Source organism: Harpegnathos saltator, unplaced genomic scaffold (genome assembly GCF_003227715.2).
Source record: "Harpegnathos saltator strain DR-91 unplaced genomic scaffold, Hsal_v8.6 scaffold297, whole genome shotgun sequence".
Classification (NCBI taxonomy): Eukaryota; Metazoa; Arthropoda; class Insecta; order Hymenoptera; family Formicidae; genus Harpegnathos; species Harpegnathos saltator.
Genome location: NW_020230091.1, coordinates 620,811 through 634,538, shown reverse-complemented (window position 1 = coordinate 634,538; position 13,728 = coordinate 620,811). Strand labels below are relative to the sequence as shown.

Here is a 13,728-nt window from a genome sequence, read left to right as displayed (position 1 = left end):
TACTATATCTTTCGTAAAGTGCGAAAATCAAAATATGCATACGCTAATATTAAAAACCAGTAATATTAAAAACAAAGACATACAATTAGTAAACGTACAAAATTATAAGAGAAAAAAAAATAATTAAAATTATATATCACATCCAACGTTTTAGTTAGGAACTTTCATATTAACATATGGTTCAGGCTGATTTTACATTAGTCTTTCTTTGGTTTTTTTTAATACTTGCTTGTTTCTGTATCATCTTACTTTAGTTCCCGCTACTTTTGTTTGGCGAACAACTCCCGTATTAAATTCAACTTTTCTTCGTGACGTCTTTCTTTTGCCGCTTCTTTATTTTTCCAGTATTCCATCCTTTTATCAATATCACTTGGTTTCGATTTTTTTGTCTTTGGTGGTGAGCTATCAGTAGAATGTGTAGAGGCACTATCATTGCAGATTTCTTCCGACATTCTTGTATTCAATTTAGGATATTTAACGCTCCTTGCATTTCGCAACACCTCGGGCTCAATACTATCGTCCGAATGAGCAATTTTACGCAATTCTTCTTTGAATGGTACATCCTCTCTAGAGCTGCCTGATTTAGAGTTGTTCTCAACTGCTTTTTTTTCCTTTTGAGAACGGTTTTATACCGATTTTCAACTTGAAGAGGAGTTTTTAATACGTCCAACATCGTCAGCATATCTTTTGAAATTTGCGCCCACATCAATTTTTTAGTTTTGAATTTTTTCATGGGACCAATATCCGACATATATGTTTCATATTTATCGAGAAGAAACGATGTTCCTGAATTGCTCCAGTAATCTGAAAATCACGTTGTTTAATGATTAATACAATAGTCTACATTATAGCACCAGTAAACCTATTAGTAGGTATTACAATAATGTAAAAATTTTGTGAAGTCAAAGATTTTAAAAAATCTTTTATATTTTATATTACATTTTTCATATTATATTTATTTCATTTATATTATATTTATATATATTCTATTATACATATATATTGTATGTATTTTATTTGTTAATAATATATTTAGATTATATTTATTAACGTATCATTCTTCGTTTCGTATCGTATTAATTTTCTGCTCGAATATAACAAATACCATATTTTATAGTACATTATCATAGTGCTATGAATAGTCGTAAATGCTTTATTAAAACAGATTTACCGCTACTCTTCTTTCCTTTTTTATCGTACTCCTGCGATTGTGATTCATTCTGATCATACTCCTGTGATTCAAAGGATTTAAACATGAGTGCTTCATTTTCTTTAATATACTCCGATAGCTGATCTTCATTGCTGCGATTATCACCATGAATATTCGCGTGGAATATCAATTGTTCTCTGTAATACAAAATATATTGACATTTTACACTGCCATATACAGGGTGAGTAAGGATCCTCTGCAACAAACTTAGACAGATTGTTTGGAAAGTCATTCTGATTAAAAAATGTCATATGAACATAGATCCTATTCTTAATATTTACAGACCTCAAATGTTCGACAGAATTTGACAATCACTGCTACGATGGTGTAATAAAAGTAATCAGATTCAGAATAAACACTTTGAACAACTCCTGTAAACTGTCCGCAAGGATACTTGAAGAAATAAATGCATAATTCATTTCATAACTGTACATGTCACCTAAATTTTACAACTTCTGTAACTATGTAAATATTAAGAATAGGACCTGTGTTCATATAACATTTTTTACTCAGAATGACCTTCCAAACAAGTTGTCAAAGTTCGTTACAGAGGTCCTCTGACTTACCCTTTATTTTTTTTTTCTGTTGTGTACATTTGAATTCTGTAGAACTTTGATTCTTTGAAGAAATAATGAAAAACAAGATTGCTTGGAATTAATATATGTATGTAAGAAACTGAAGAGTTCCTGTTTACCCTAAAGTAAACTTACTTATTTTTTTAAAGTAAACTTGTAAAATAAAATGGTAATTATATTTTATAAAATAAACTTTGCTCTTAACTTCTTAATGTGCTTTTTCGGAAGATTTTGATAGCTTGCAATTAATACATCTCAAAAAAATTTTACTTACTCATCTTCAATCACTCGAGATATTTCTTCAATTTTCTGATTTTCGCTTCCATGTAGAACACACAATCCATTTTTAATCACAAGTTTTATATATTGTATGCTGTAGGTATCGTCATCTGAAATTAATTGACACAAGAATCAATAATATTCAGTTAATATTCTTTTATGTATATATTTTTGAATATCAAATGAATTGTGTTTTACAAACTTTACAAGGGGTTATATATGCATTCAAGTTTTTCGAGTAGACAATATCCAAAAACTATTATGTACATAAGTACATATGTCTTTGCCGACAATTTATTTATACTACGGGAATAACCTCAAAATCCAAAATCATGCAAGTCCTATATAATTCTATACTTACTCATTAATTTATTATAGAACTCTGTTTCACTTGATAGAAGTTTTAACGAGAGCATGTCACTATTGACTTTGAAAGAAATGCTTAATTCTTCTGATTGTTCCATAGTGAAGTTTACGTTAATGCATATATTTTCTTTCAATCCGAGGCGAATCGGTTCTTATGCGCACTCATCAAGTCATGAGTGTTTCATTGGGCGTGCAAAAAAACTTGCACTGTCGGTAAACTCGGGTAGTGTCGCCTAAACTCCACGAGTTCCTAATGCGCACTCAGTGCATCCCAATGAAAAACGCTATTAGAATAACGGAGCATACTTAAAACCGCGAAATTTCAATTTGTAATTTCTCCCAAATGCTTGAGTGTTGCATCGTCTTCGGTTAACAGTAGCTTTTGCTGGACCTATACTACATTTCTTCTAAAGCTTGTCAAAATCAGTGACCCCAAGTTTGGCAGCAGCCCTTGTCAGATTATAGCCCAGAAAGAATTAAAGCCAGCGGCACACGGTGCTTGTTTTCGTGCTGGATTGCTTGCTGGATGAAAATATTGCGTTATGATTGGTACATTTCCGAAGATGGATGGATGGAAACCAATCAGAACGCAATATTTTCATCCAGCAAACATTCCAGCACGAAAATAAGCACCGTGTGCCGCTGGCTTTAGCCTCGTTCGCGTTGCTGAGCGAGAACGAAAGCGAGAAAGAGGGAAAGATATTCTCGCTCGCGTCGCTGAGCGAACACGAGAGCGAGGAGGGAATGATATCTCTCTGTCGCTCGGCGCGCCGACGATTGTCGAGCGCGTGGTCCACACGGATAGACTGCGGCCTGGTCTACAATAGGTGTTGTAAGCTGTAAGCCGTAAGAACTGACCAATTATAGCTGATTATTTTTGTAATAATCGACTGTGATTCGCCAATTCTTACGGCTTACAACTTACGACACGTATTGTAGATCAGGCCTGAGCCGGCTATGTGCGTGCGTGGTGGGGGAAATCAGAAGAGTCGTGGACATTGGCATCGTAGTTCATGTGCACGGTTGTGCAGAGGGCGCCTCACACTGGGCTCGGCTAAAAGCGACCCGTGACCTCTCTTCTTCTTTCTGATCCAACCATCACTGGTTCTTGGCATATTGGCAGTCCATATTTATAAGGTTTATGGTTTAGCATTATCGTAGAGGTTATATATACAAAAAATTGATGAAGTTGTGTTTCCTATTTGCAGTGAGATATTATTTTTCTTGTCGAATGCCTTATTATGCAGTTGCCAGAGGTCGTAAACCGGGTATTTATGCTACCTGGTAAGAAAAATGAAATAAAAAATGATACAGTCTATAATTCAAACAAATTAAGTATAAATTTTTTGTTTTATTTTTTAAGGGATGAATGCAAGTCCCAAGTTAATAAGTTTCTAGGGGCAAGATACAAAAAATTTTCAACCGAAAATGAAGCACAAAACTTTATAAAAGAGCATTCTTTCTTGGCCACACAGATAAATTCCACTGAAGCAGAATCTGCCAAATCCATTGAGTAGGTATTGATAAATATATTTATTCTTACTCATTATGATGAGATCAATAAATAGAATGAGAGAAATAGCTATATAAATTACAATTAGTATTGGACATTTTTAAATGTTACAATTATATATATTGTTATTTAACATAGATTTTTTATGTAGATTACAATCTTTACCAAACCAACCATTTTTATTTGGAAGAAAAACTGCAGTTGTAAAAAAAAATGTATTATTGCCACTGTCATCTTCAAAAAGGATATTATCAACAACAAAGTTAACAAATGACAATGATGAATCTTCTGTATGTTCAAGTAAAAGAAGAAAAATTGAAAGCTCTTTATTTAATTTGTTGTCTAAACAGGTTTGAAATAAATAATATAAAATGTTTTAACAAATAAGTTTATAAATTAAACAAAATTAAGTAGACTTATAGAACTTATTTATAACTTATATATTTGAGTTTGCATAGGATGACATCACAGATAGAGAGGGCATTAATAAAGTGGACTTTATCACAGATAAAGATGGCTATGTGAATGTCTTCACTGATGGTGCATGTAGCTCTAATGGCTACAAAAATGCACGAGCTGGTATTGGTGTTTGGTTTCAAGATCATCATCCATTGTAAATTTTGATCTATATTTTTAACAATTGTTTAGTTGCATATAGTTTTTTCTAACAACTGTCCTTGTATAGAAATGTATCACAACCAGTAGAAGGACGACCCACTAACAACATGGCAGAAATACAAGCAGTTACAGTAGCTGCTAGACAAGCAAAGAAAGCTGGAATAAAAAAGTTGAGGATTAACACTGACTCTAAATTCCTTATTTTGTGTATCACGGAGTGGATGTCCAAATGGAAAAGTAGAGGATGGTTAACAGTTGGTAACAAACCAGTTATAAACAAAGTAGAACTATTGGAAATGGAAAAAGAACTGGAACCATTAATTGTCGCTTGGGTAAGTGATATCTAGCTTAAAATCTTATGTCAATAAAATTTAATAATAAATATTAGAATCTAAATATTAGATTAATATATGATATCTCAGAAATATGTAATTAAGTATCTTGGATTTTACTATAACAATGTTCATACTGATATTTCAAAAAATACAAAATGGTAGATGGTGAGTTAACTTATAAGTCAAATGAAATTAAATCATTCACACCAGCTTCATTTTCAAGAAAAGGCAATTTTATAGAATCATGTAAATGGACATGCAGGAATTCACGGCAATGAAATGGCAGACAAGCTGGCAAGAGAAGGCTGTATGCAGTATAAAAGTCAAAACAAACAAGGATAAATATTTAATTAGAAATGTAAAAATTATTTTGAATTGGAGTTATAAATTATTTATATATATATATGTATCTCACACAATAAACTTATAACAAATTTACAATCAAAATAACATACTGTGAGAATTTAATATATATGCACATAACAGTAACTTATTAATAATTAATTTGCTTTAGTCCATTAAAGAATATTTATATACATACGTATTAGAAGTAGGTCATTATAATGCTTCTCAATATTTTTATACTATTTTTTATAAAAGAACTCAAAAATTTATTTTGTATTAAAGGGAAAAATATAAGATGTTTGATATAACTGTTTGTATATAGATAAATATTATCATTATACTGGATGAAAAATCCTTTACTATTTTATATGTAATTTCTTAAATATAGTTTTGCATATTAGTAATTTTTTAAATATATATAAATATTGAGAATTCACATACAAGTGATGACATAATAGGACATGAAACATAATAGGACAAATTTTTTAGATAAAATGTTCTCAAAAACATTTGGATCTATCGATAATTTCTTGACAAGATGTGTAATATTAAACAGTAGGAATAGGTATTATAATTGTCATACATTATACTAGTTAATATTATACATTGTCCATTGTTACTACTAAGAGGCTATTGACATAACCAAATCTTTTAGATAAGATTTCAACTAAAGAGATCATCATATCATATGTACTCATTTACTAATCTTTTTTTAATATCTTGATGAATAATAGTGGTTATTTGCAAAACCATATAGAACTTTTTCATTCAATTTCAATGACAACTTCCATCTACACACAAGCAGATAGCAGAAACTTACAGGTTACATTGGACATACAATACAATATTAATTTGATTTTAAATTATATTTTGAAGATTAGGCAAGTCATAATTTTTTCAAATAAGACATACATAATCATTTCCCTTTCTTTATACTTTATTTTAACTTTCTTTACTTTACTTTTTATATTAAACTTAAATTTAATTTTCTTTACTTTACTTTAACTTTACAAGCAGTTACAGTAGCTGCTAGACAAGCAAAGAAAGCTGGAATAAAAAAGTTGAGGATTAACACTGACTCTAAATTCCTTATTTTGTATATCACGGAGTGGATGCCGAACTTTAACTTTCCAAAATCATTAGTTCATTATTTTATCTTTGTTAAAGAATAACAAATTTCTAAAGTTATTAGGAATAATCTCTGTGCTTGTGTTACCCAGGATCAACATGATAGGTAATATGTATTCTCTATAGAAAAACAAGGGAATTCATATTAAAAGCGAATCATATAAGGAATTAAATATCCATCATATCATGTCATTACTTCTAGATAGTATTAAGTAGAGGTTACTATACAGGGTGTCGCATTTTAATGTCTCACCCCAAGTAACTCTTCAGTATTGAGGTTTCAAGGAAAATGATTCGAATAAAAGTTGTAGGGATTTAAATGAGCTACCTTATGATGGCCTTGACTTTGACCTTGACCTCTATTTTCAAGGTTATTTGAAGGTCAACTTGCGTTTTTTAAACAGGAACCCTTATTTTTTACATTGTTTTTTTCTACTATTTAATTTGAACAACTTTTGTCTAAAACATTTTTTTATTTGTCTAATATTTTTTGAGATATTTGATTAACTTTTTCATTTCATTAACTTATTTGACTTACGATATCTCGCTAATTATCTGTCGGAAGAAAAAGTGGTATTAGACTTTCTTGCTTTATTTAGTCTCAAGAATATATTGTTACAATAGCGTCCTGATTTTTGTTAACTTATTAATTTTTGGAAATTTCAGTCATCAAATTAACAAAACTCAGAACGCTATTGTAACAATATATTCTTGAGACTAAATAAAACAAGAAAGTCTAGTACCACTTTTTCTTCCGACAAATAGTAAGCGAGATATCGTAAGTTAAATATTGAAAAAGTTATCAAGTTTTCCTCAAATATCTCAACAAATATTAGGCAAATAAAAAAATGTTTTAGACAAAAGTTGTTCAAATTAACCAGTAGAAAAAAATAGTGTAATAAAAAATAAGGGTTCCCGATTAAAAAACGCAAATTGACCTTCAAATAACTTTGAAAATAGAGGTCAAAGTCAAGGTCATCATAAGGTAGCTCACTTAAATCCCTACAACTTTTATTCGAATCATTTTCCTTGAAGCTTCACTACTGAAAAGTTATTTGAGGTGGGACATTAAAATGGGACACTCTGTATATATACAAGTATACCTGATATATATAATATATAAACAATGAATATATAATATATACACAAAACATATATAAATTATATATAAATACTATTTTTTAAATTACAGTTATAGCAGTTGCAGATTATTTGCATTGTTTTTTTCGATAAATATATAGAAAAGGGTACACCTCACTGATTTTTTCATTTTGAAATATGTTATAAAGGATGAAATCCTGACTGACTTTTCCTAATACAATTATATAGGGGTCGCTTACAGTTTCTGAGATATTTGACTTTAAAGTTTTATAATTGTATGTTGAAATATATTTGAAGTAAACAAGCAGTTTTCATTCACTTTAAATATAGGAAACAGACATAAGCGGGAGAGGGGCTCCGTCCCTCCCCCGTATCTCCCTTCCAAACAAATCCTAACCTAACCTAACTTATTGCATTTTTATATATTTTTGGATATCATTGAAAAAAGTTCTCTTAAGATCTATCACCTGGCTTGACTTAACTTATTAGAATATCTGTATGTAATTAGGTGTTGTGGCTTTTAAGGAGATCTTTTCAACATCGCCCAACAATATATATAAAGATGCAATAAGTTAGGTTAGGATCTTTTTGGGGAGAGGTTGCAGGGAGACGGAGCCCCTCTCCCGTTTATATGTACTGTTGCCTATATTTCTATGCATACACTATGTTTGAATTAACTGTTTGGATTGTATTGTAAATAACATCAGCTTATGAGATCTGGAATTTAATTCCAGGATAATCAAAATTCCAAAACTGAAATCAAATATCTCGGAAACTATAAGTGACCCCCGTATAGTTGTATCAGGAAGTCACTTAGAATTTCATCTTTTACAACATATTTTAAAATGGAGAAAGCTGATGAGGTGTACCCCTTTCTATATATTTACCTCTACTTCAAATATACTTCAACATATAATTATATAAAACTTTAAAGTCAAATATCTCAGAAACTATAAAGGCTCGTCTACAATAGCTGTAAAAGTAAGGCTGTAAAGCTGTAACGTAAGCTGTCAGCAAATAAAAATATTTCATTTCGTGTCTTGCAACCTTACAGCCTTACTCTTACAGCTAATGTAGATGAGCCTTAAGTGACCTTCATATAATTGTATTAAGAAAAGTCACTCAGAATTTCATCCTTTCTAACATATTTCAAAATGAAAAAATCGGTGAGATGTACCCTTTTCTATATATTTACCTTTTTTTTCAGTTGATTATTTTTTATGATGATTAATAATATCCATTGCCAAATTAGTAGATGTAATACATGAAGTGCTATTTCTTAGCAGATGAAGCAAATATAAGTGTTCTTTCGTCAGTAGTCAGTCGACTCGGAGATTGCGACAATGATTTCAGGAGAGTGTAAATATCTTCTGGAGATGTTGATAATGCCAATAAATCTAACAATATCCTAATAAAACAAAGGAGAAAAAATTGATCTCAATAAAAAATGATAATAATTTGTTGATATGTGAAAATGTGAAGGTTATGTTCCAAATATAAAATTCTTTTAACTGTTGATAATTCTTACCGAAATACACGAGGTGCAGCAGAAATTCCTGTTATTTCAGCCAATTCGATCAACTCCTGTTGATGCAGCTGTGGATATGTCATATTAGCAAAATTTACTAAAAGAGAACCCAGAATCTAAACTTTTCTCGCTGAGCACTAACACCGCTCGGTCGATCGCTCGAATACCGATGTTCGTTTCGAGAGCACGCCGCGAATCTCTTTACCAGGGACTGAGTATTAAGCCAGCGGCACACGGTGCTTGTTTCGTGCTGGATTGCTTACTGGACACAGATGTCTATACTATACTAGATTGCTAACTTCGATCTTTGACTTATACAAGAGCTGTGTCCCGCTTATTTTCCGGTTCGGCCATGAAGAGCGCCAAAACATGGCGGCAGTGTGTGTTTGTAGTGCGTACGTGAGTATCCGATGCGTGTGTAGTAGTGCTGTACTGTAAGTATGTGATACCTGATGTGTCTACACTGATGTGTCGTATCTACTTATATTAGTAAAACTACAAATATATAAACGAGATAATGCCAAGTACATGTTGCATTGTTAATTGCAATAATACGAATAAAAAAGGATATCACTTATTTAAGTAAGTAGAATACATTTATATATAATAAATGTTCGAGGTTTGTAATATGTGAGGGTTATCTTGTAATTAAACATTGTTAATATTATTAATATTATGTTAATATTATTAATATTATTAATATTAGAATGTATTCACTTACAAAAACAACGAAAGATAGAAATCCTGCAAGTAACAGACACAAATTTACAAAATTAATATTATTTAATAACACATAAGTTGCATTTTATTCTTTATATGTATGTAAAAAATATTAATACAAATACTTTGACATATTTTGAACTGTATATATTCAATTTAATTTTAACCTTTACCAAACACTTAGATTAGCAACACCTTATTAATACACACATCTTTAAATGATATTCTTTCTTGTTCGTATTTTTGAAATTTACTTATTCGGCATTATCTCGTTTGTAGATTTGCAGTTTTACTAACATAAATAGTAGTAGACACATCAGGTGTCACATACGCACTACCACGCACTACTACATACGCATCGGGTATTCACATACACACTACAAACACACACCGCCGCCATGCTTGGCGGTCTTCATGGCCGAACCGGAAAATGGGCGGGACACAGCTCTTTTGAGAAGTTAGCAATCTAGTATAGTATAGACATCTGTGTTGCTGGATGAAAATATTGCATTCTGATTGGTGCATTTCCATCCATCTTCGAAAATATACCAATCAGAACGCAGTATTTTCATCCAGCAAGCAATCCAGCACCAAACAAGCACCGTGTGCCGCTGGCTTTAGGCTCGCTCGCTGAGCGAGAACGAGGGCTCGAGAGCGACAAGGAGGGAATGATATTCTCTCTCTCTCTCTCTCGCTCGCTCGCTCGCAGGGGGTACAAACTCCCCTCTTAGAATATCATTTCTGCTATCGTATGCGATATCTAGGGTCCTTGTTTCAGGAATAGACTCCCTGGACATTTCGAAAGCATCCTTTTGGTCTGTTCTTTTCAGCTGCATTGCGGAACTAGTGCAATAAGTTAGAATGAGACAACTATATTTTTTCTCACTTTAACTTATTGCACCAGTTCAGTAGTGCAGCTGAAAAGAACAGACCATTTGTTTCGTTCCTCTATTTATGGACCTTGCGACGTAATGGTCTGTTCTTTATAGCTGCACTGCTGAACTAGTGCAATAAGTTAGAATGAGAAAAAATATAGTTGTCTCATTTTAACTTATTGCACTAGTTCAGTAATACATGGTAGTGCAGCTATAAAGAACAAACCCAATATTAGCCATATGCAAGAACAAGAGCCGCTTATACTTTTTTGTGTAGTAAGCGGCTTGTGACATTGTTTATAAATAGTTATGACGTAAAATTGTCTATTTGTCACGTTTTTGCTTTTAAAGTCGAATTTCAAAATGGAAAAGTAAGTAAAATGGACCAATATTGTTTACTTAATAGCATAATTGTTATGTAAATATCTGAATCTGAACATTATTATTTACATAAACGAACATTAATTTTTTATATTAGATCTCAGAGTGGAAACTCGAAAGAAAATAAACAAAGTACATCAAATAGCAGTAGAAGACCACTATCAATTGAAGGTCCTTCTACTTCTAACAATGCTGAACATATTTCACTTCCACTGCAACCTTTGTTAAACCAACCAAGACAGCCAACTAACTTGCAAGGACTTCTTAAGTATGCAATAGATGTGGCACAGTTTGAAGATATAGAAAACAAATCGCAAATATATCCTTTAGATGAAGAAGTATGTATTAGTTTATCAATTAATAGTTTTTTGTTTGTATACTAAGTTACATTTATATGTTGCAGAAAAAAACTTTCTTAAATAATGCTTTATCATCATTAACAGTAAATGTAATAGAAGAATTACAGGAAGATATAAAAATATTATCTGGTATTGTTAATCTAAAAACTGATGGAGATTCATCAATATATGAGAATGCACTTAATAGAATTAGTCATCATATAGATAACATTGATATAGCTAATGATTTTTATAAAATTGGAGGATTTTCAGTGCTTCAATTATGCTTAGACTGTTCACACAGTAACATAAGATGGAGAATAGCCGATATCATTGCTGAATTAGCACAGAATAATCCATTTTGTCAAGAAAAGATACTAGATACTGGATTATTTCCTATATTATTGTCTATGGTTGATACAGATGTATCGGAACATACAAAAGTAAAAGCTCTCTATGCCATATCATGTAAGTAATTCAGTAAAGTATAAAAATTTATTTAACTTTGACATTCTAATAAATAATTGTATTTGGTATATCTTAAACACAGGTATAGTTAGAGAAAATTCAACATCATTAAAATATATGGAAATAAACGATGGTTATTCAGTACTTCTACGAGCATTACAGAGCCCAGTAGAGAAGCTGCAGATAAAATCTGCATTTTTACTTTCTAATTTATGTAGCAAGGAAGACTCTAGTGACATAAAGCATATCTTAATAAAGATGGGTTTTATTGAACAAGCAGTTGGACTGTTACTTAGATGCAATTTGCAGCTGGAAATAAGGTAATGTGTCTGTAACATCATTTGAATATTATACTTTGAGCATTGTATTGTTTGACTATTATATTCTGAATATTATATTATTTCAATATTATATTATTTGAGTACTATATGTATATATATACACCGGGTGTTTCAGACCACCTGGGTCACCCGATTTTTTCGTTAATGCGACATTTTAGTGAAAAATATTTCAGACAAAAGTTGTAGGGCTTCAAAGGATCTATTTACTGACACTATGAATTTGACCTTGGGATAACCTTGAAAAGTCTAGTCAAGATAGACAAAAATCTTAAATGGATACCCCAATTTTTTATTACATTATCTTTTTCTAGCAATTAATTTGAACAACTTTTGTCTGAAACATTTTATTTACTTAATATTTTTTGAGATATTTTGAGAAGGAAAACTTGATAAGTTTTTCAATATTTAACTCACAATATCTCGCTAACCATTTGTCAAAAGAAAAAGTGATACTAGACTTTTCTGCTCTATTTGGTCTCAAGAATATATTGTTCCAATATCGCCCTGAATTTGGTTAATTTGATGATTTTGAAATTTCCAAAAATCAGCAAGTTAACAAAAGTTAAGGCGCTATTGTAAAAATATATTCTTGAGACTAAATAAAGCAAAACAGTCTAGTATCACTTTTTCTTCTGACAAATAATTAGCGAGATATCGTGAGTTAAATATTGAAAAAGTTATCAAGTTTTCCTTAAATATCTCAAAAAATATTAGGTAAATAAAAAAATGTTTCAGACAAAAATTGTTCAAATTAATTGCTAGAAAAAGATGATGTAATAAAAAATTGGGATATCCATTTAAGATTTTTATGTTGATCTTGACTGGACTTTTCAAGGTTATCCCAAAGTCGAATTCATAGCGTCAGTAAATAGATCCTTTGAAGCCTTACAACGTTTGTTTGAAATATTTTTCTCTAAAATATCGCGTTAACAAAAACATCGGGTGACCTGGGTGGTCTGAAACACCCAGTATATATATATGATATTTAATAAACCACAAATTTTATTGTTATAGAGAACAATTATTGAGAATGTTGTATAGTATGGTAAATGATAACTTTTTACCAGCATTGGAAGAACTTCGTCGGCCCCAGTTACGTTTAAAGTATATTTTAGACTCATTATTAGATAATTTCGAAAACAATCAGAATGAAGAATCTGAAAATAATCAAGATGAGAAAGAAATATGTATTGAACTACTGAAAAAAATATTTCCTGAATCTGACATCAGCCAAGAAAGATAACAAATTTATATCAGTTTTTCTGCCTAAATAAATATAATAAAGTATTATTTTTATCTTGTTTTATTAAATCTAACTAATTTTGAAACTATTTGCTTAATCACTATCATTTTGCATAATTAGTATAAAACATTTATGATATAAATAAATATCATTTGATATAAGATCATTTGATATAGATATGGTATCAAGTGTGTTTAACACTTGTAGTCTCATCACATTTCCAAATAAAAAGATGTTTATGTAAAAGAATATTTTAAATCGTTAGAATATATTTATAAGATGCTGTGAGAACATCTATATATTTGTAAGATGCTCCATGCTTGAAAATCAATAAACAGTCATAAAATGATTAATATGAGATTGA

General features: G+C 30.9%; 4 protein-coding genes and 1 long non-coding RNA gene across 9 annotated transcripts; 2 read left to right on the top strand and 3 right to left on the bottom strand.

Annotated features, from left to right (window-relative positions):
- Window positions 1-228: 228 nt before the first annotated feature.
- Window positions 229-2,908, bottom strand: LOC112588799 (uncharacterized). Its single transcript, XM_025299928.1, has 4 exons — window positions 2,426-2,908; window positions 2,060-2,174; window positions 1,172-1,347; window positions 229-804 (listed from the first exon to the last, which is right to left on the bottom strand). The coding sequence occupies exons 1-4, from the start codon at window positions 2,526-2,528 to the stop codon at window positions 461-463; spliced, it is 738 nt and encodes a 245-aa protein (XP_025155713.1). The 5' UTR covers window positions 2,529-2,908; the 3' UTR covers window positions 229-460.
- Window positions 2,909-3,417: 509 nt separating this feature from the next.
- rnh1 (ribonuclease H1) lies at window positions 3,418-6,653 on the top strand. 4 transcript variants are annotated; one of them, XM_011144155.3, is made up of 7 exons: window positions 3,433-3,567; window positions 3,639-3,714; window positions 3,794-3,943; window positions 4,095-4,293; window positions 4,402-4,556; window positions 4,629-4,893; window positions 5,137-5,330. In XM_011144155.3, the coding sequence occupies exons 2-7, from the start codon at window positions 3,662-3,664 to the stop codon at window positions 5,236-5,238; spliced, it is 924 nt and encodes a 307-aa protein (XP_011142457.1). In that variant the 5' UTR covers window positions 3,433-3,567; window positions 3,639-3,661; the 3' UTR covers window positions 5,239-5,330. The 4 variants fall into 4 exon arrangements, with proteins under 4 accessions (XP_011142468.1, XP_025155696.1, XP_011142449.1 ...); XM_011144166.3 differs by lacking the exon at window positions 5,137-5,330 and adding an exon at window positions 6,259-6,653 and having other exon boundaries at window positions 3,418-3,714; window positions 4,629-4,687; XM_025299911.1 differs by having other exon boundaries at window positions 3,421-3,714; window positions 5,107-5,218.
- On the bottom strand, window positions 6,269-9,327 carry LOC112588793 (uncharacterized). The gene is made up of 3 exons (XM_025299912.1): window positions 8,999-9,327; window positions 8,666-8,878; window positions 6,269-6,288 (listed from the first exon to the last, which is right to left on the bottom strand). Exons 1-2 carry the CDS (start codon window positions 9,079-9,081, stop codon window positions 8,743-8,745), a joined length of 219 nt encoding a protein of 72 aa, XP_025155697.1. The 5' UTR covers window positions 9,082-9,327; the 3' UTR covers window positions 6,269-6,288; window positions 8,666-8,742.
- Window positions 9,328-9,450: 123 nt separating this feature from the next.
- On the top strand, window positions 9,451-13,411 carry LOC105184996 (hsp70-binding protein 1). Of its 2 annotated transcripts, XM_025299910.1 has the most exons (6): window positions 9,451-9,580; window positions 9,998-10,175; window positions 11,072-11,312; window positions 11,378-11,780; window positions 11,863-12,100; window positions 13,136-13,411. In XM_025299910.1, the coding sequence occupies exons 2-6, from the start codon at window positions 10,117-10,119 to the stop codon at window positions 13,362-13,364; spliced, it is 1,170 nt and encodes a 389-aa protein (XP_025155695.1). In that variant the 5' UTR covers window positions 9,451-9,580; window positions 9,998-10,116; the 3' UTR covers window positions 13,365-13,411. The 2 variants fall into 2 exon arrangements, with proteins under 2 accessions (XP_025155695.1, XP_011142480.1); XM_011144178.3 differs by lacking the exons at window positions 9,451-9,580; window positions 9,998-10,175 and adding an exon at window positions 10,754-10,964.
- Window positions 9,587-10,010, bottom strand: LOC112588794 (uncharacterized). Its single transcript, XR_003113060.1, has 3 exons — window positions 9,929-10,010; window positions 9,720-9,742; window positions 9,587-9,639 (listed from the first exon to the last, which is right to left on the bottom strand). It is a non-coding gene; the product is annotated as an uncharacterized LOC112588794 (long non-coding RNA).
- Window positions 13,412-13,728: the final 317 nt, after the last annotated feature.

Bases quoted from the DNA above. Each gene is read 5' to 3' on its own strand.
- LOC112588793 (XM_025299912.1), bottom strand. From the start codon at position 9,081: ATGACATATCCACAGCTGCATCAACAGGAGTTGATCGAATTGGCTGAA. The intron at 8,879-8,998 runs GTAAGAATTATC...TTGTTTTATTAG, and splicing joins GCTGCACCTCGTGTATTTCG to GATATTGTTAGATTTATTGG.
- LOC105184996 (XM_025299910.1), top strand. From the start codon at position 10,117: ATGCTTGGCGGTCTTCATGGCCGAACCGGAAAATGGGCGGGACACAGC. The intron at 11,313-11,377 runs GTATGTATTAGT...TATATGTTGCAG, and splicing joins TATATCCTTTAGATGAAGAA to AAAAAAACTTTCTTAAATAA. The intron at 11,781-11,862 runs GTAAGTAATTCA...TCTTAAACACAG, and splicing joins AGCTCTCTATGCCATATCAT to GTATAGTTAGAGAAAATTCA.
- LOC112588799 (XM_025299928.1), bottom strand. From the start codon at position 2,528: ATGGAACAATCAGAAGAATTAAGCATTTCTTTCAAAGTCAATAGTGAC. The intron at 1,348-2,059 runs GTAAGTAAAATT...TTTGTATTACAG, and splicing joins TCTCGAGTGATTGAAGATGA to AGAACAATTGATATTCCACG. The intron at 805-1,171 runs GTAAATCTGTTT...CGTGATTTTCAG, and splicing joins AAAAGGAAAGAAGAGTAGCG to ATTACTGGAGCAATTCAGGA.
- rnh1 (XM_011144147.3), top strand. From the start codon at position 3,614: ATGAAGTTGTGTTTCCTATTTGCAGTGAGATATTATTTTTCTTGTCGA. The intron at 4,294-4,401 runs GTTTGAAATAAA...GAGTTTGCATAG, and splicing joins TTAATTTGTTGTCTAAACAG to GATGACATCACAGATAGAGA. The intron at 4,557-4,628 runs GTAAATTTTGAT...GTCCTTGTATAG, and splicing joins TTTCAAGATCATCATCCATT to AAATGTATCACAACCAGTAG.